Here is a 2,439-nt window from a genome sequence, read left to right on the forward strand (position 1 = left end):
ATTTCAAATAATGCATGTGACTGATGAAGATAGTATGCAAAGAATGTTTTTTACCTATCATCAAACTAGAGCACAGACCTCACTTATCGAGTTGTATGTTGAGTTCGAAGAAATCGATGATGTTGACTTTCCAGAACCCAACATAGACTAGGTGGGTTATAATACTGAAAGCGATGAAGAGTTTGAAGGTAATTATGAAGTTGTTGGTCCAACTGAAGATGTAGAGGAAGATGAGATAATGGTTGAAAGAGATGTGGCTGATGTTGCAAATGCACTAACCGGACAACATCCATATGGAGAGCCATCTTTTATGCATGCTTTGAATCTGGATGCCATGCATGCACCAGAATTTCCTGAGTACGTCAATACAGGTAATTTTGTTGTTGTTGTTATTTACTTTTTTAATATTAGTAATATTATTATTTGTTTTGCTTTTATGTTAGTATTATTTTTAATTTTTAGATTGTTATTACTATTTATTGTTCTCATTATTATTAATAATAATAGAATATTATTTAGATTTATTTTTGTTTTATTATTGGTACAGCCCCAGCTGTTGTAGCTACCAGTGAATTTGCTGTTGGAATGGAATTTAACTCTAGAGAGGCTGTTACTAAATCAGTTAAAGAGTATACCATTCGAAGAGAAGTTGATTATAGGGTATATGAATCAGAACCAACAACATTCTATGCTAAATGTGTACAGTATGGAATAAGTTGTGATTGGCTTATCAGAGTTAGTCTTATGAAAAGACAGTATTGTTGGGTGATAAGGAGGTACAATGGTAGTCACACGTGCACCAGAAGTACCATATCTCAGGATCATGCTAAACTGGACTCTGAAACAATTGCAGAAGCAATAAAGCCATTAGTTGAGGCTGACCCGTCCATAAAGGTAAAATCTGTCATTGCTGAAGTACAATCGAAGTTCAACTACACGATAAGTTAACGCAAAGCATGGTTGGCCAAGCAAAAGGCAGTGAAAAAAATATTTGGTGGGTGGGAATCTTCATATGAAGCTTTGCCCACATGGTTTGAAGCAATAGTTGCAAAAGAACCATCAGCAGCTGTTGAGTATGAAACTGCATATGGCTATCGAGGGGATGAGTTAGTTGAAGATCTCCGGATTCTGACACGAGTCTTCTGGGCTTTCTACCCATGCATTAAAGCATTCAGAAGTTGCAAGCCAGTGGTTCAGATTGACGGCACACATTTGTATGGAAAGTATAAAGGAGCTCTTTTAGTTGCAGTATCACAAGATGGCAATGGAAATATCGTGCCGCTTGCATTTGCCATAGTCGAAGGTGAGACTGCCGATGCCTGGCACTTTTTTCTTAGCCATTTGCAAACACATGTAGTTAATCGGGATGGTGTTGCCCTTATCTCTGATCGACACGAGTCAATCATCTCAGCTGTGGGTCGTAGTAATGGAGCATGGGAATATCCGAGAGCTATTCATATGTTTTGCATCCGACATATAGCATCCAACTTTTTGAGGAGTTTCAAGGCACCACACCTGCAGAGGCTAATTGTCAACATTGGCTATTCTAGAACAATGCGTGAATTTGATATGCGTTACCAGAGATTATGTGAGCGGGGGGAGGCTTACAAGCAGTGGTTAGACCGGATCCCTCGACAGCAGTATGCCTTGGCGTATGATGGTGGACATCGTTGGGGCCATATGACAACTAACCTAGTGGAGTGCATTAATGGAGTATTGAAAGGGGCACGCAATCTTCCGGTCACAGCCCTTGTTAAGGCAACTTTTTACAGGCTAAATGCATTGTTCACAAGGAAGAGAGCTGAGGCTGAGGCTCGTATAAGTGCAGGACAACTATTCTCTGAATATGCAACTCAGAAAATTCTGTCAAATCAGCGCTCAGCGGGGAACATTCAAGTTAACCTATTTGATAGGCAGAACGAGGTATTTGAAGTGCGCGAGATGCCAAGTGGGTTGGAGTTTGCAGTAAACTTGCGCCTTCAGCATTGTGATTGTGGTGAGTTTCAGGTGGATCGAATTCCATGTCGCCATGTATTTGCCTGCTGTGCAAACCAGCGCTTGGATTAGAAACAGTATGTGCACGAGGTTTATACGATGGGTGAGATCCGAAAGGTATACAAGACCCGATTCAGGCCACTAGGAAACCCAACAACATGGCCTGTGCATCAAAGACCAAGACTCGTACCCAATCCCAACCTCAAGCGAGTGGCCAAAGGTCGTCCTAAGAAAACTCGCTTCTTGAATGAGATGGATATTCGTGATCTACGTGGTCCTAGGCGTTGTAGGCTTTGTGGCGGTGAGGGTCATAGTCGAAGCAGATGCCCGCGCCGTGGTGAAACCAGTGCTAGTGGATCGGCTCCAAACTCGTAGTCTGTGACCTTAGTTGTTTCCAACATCTTAGTTAGTATGATATTCAGTTGTATTTGGGATCTTAGTGAT

The 2,439-nt window shown here is 41.5% G+C and overlaps 1 protein-coding gene across 1 annotated transcript; it reads left to right on the top strand.

The window, feature by feature from the left end:
- Positions 1 to 238: 238 nt before the first annotated feature.
- LOC114924984 (uncharacterized) lies at positions 239 to 2,067 on the top strand. Its single transcript, XM_029291236.1, has 3 exons — positions 239 to 371; positions 548 to 943; positions 1,040 to 2,067. The coding sequence occupies exons 1-3, from the start codon at positions 239 to 241 to the stop codon at positions 2,065 to 2,067; spliced, it is 1,557 nt and encodes a 518-aa protein (XP_029147069.1).
- Positions 2,068 to 2,439: the final 372 nt, after the last annotated feature.

The sequence above is a fragment of the Arachis hypogaea genome, chromosome 13 (genome assembly GCF_003086295.3).
Source record: "Arachis hypogaea cultivar Tifrunner chromosome 13, arahy.Tifrunner.gnm2.J5K5, whole genome shotgun sequence".
Lineage (NCBI taxonomy): Eukaryota > Viridiplantae > Streptophyta > Magnoliopsida > Fabales > Fabaceae > Arachis > Arachis hypogaea.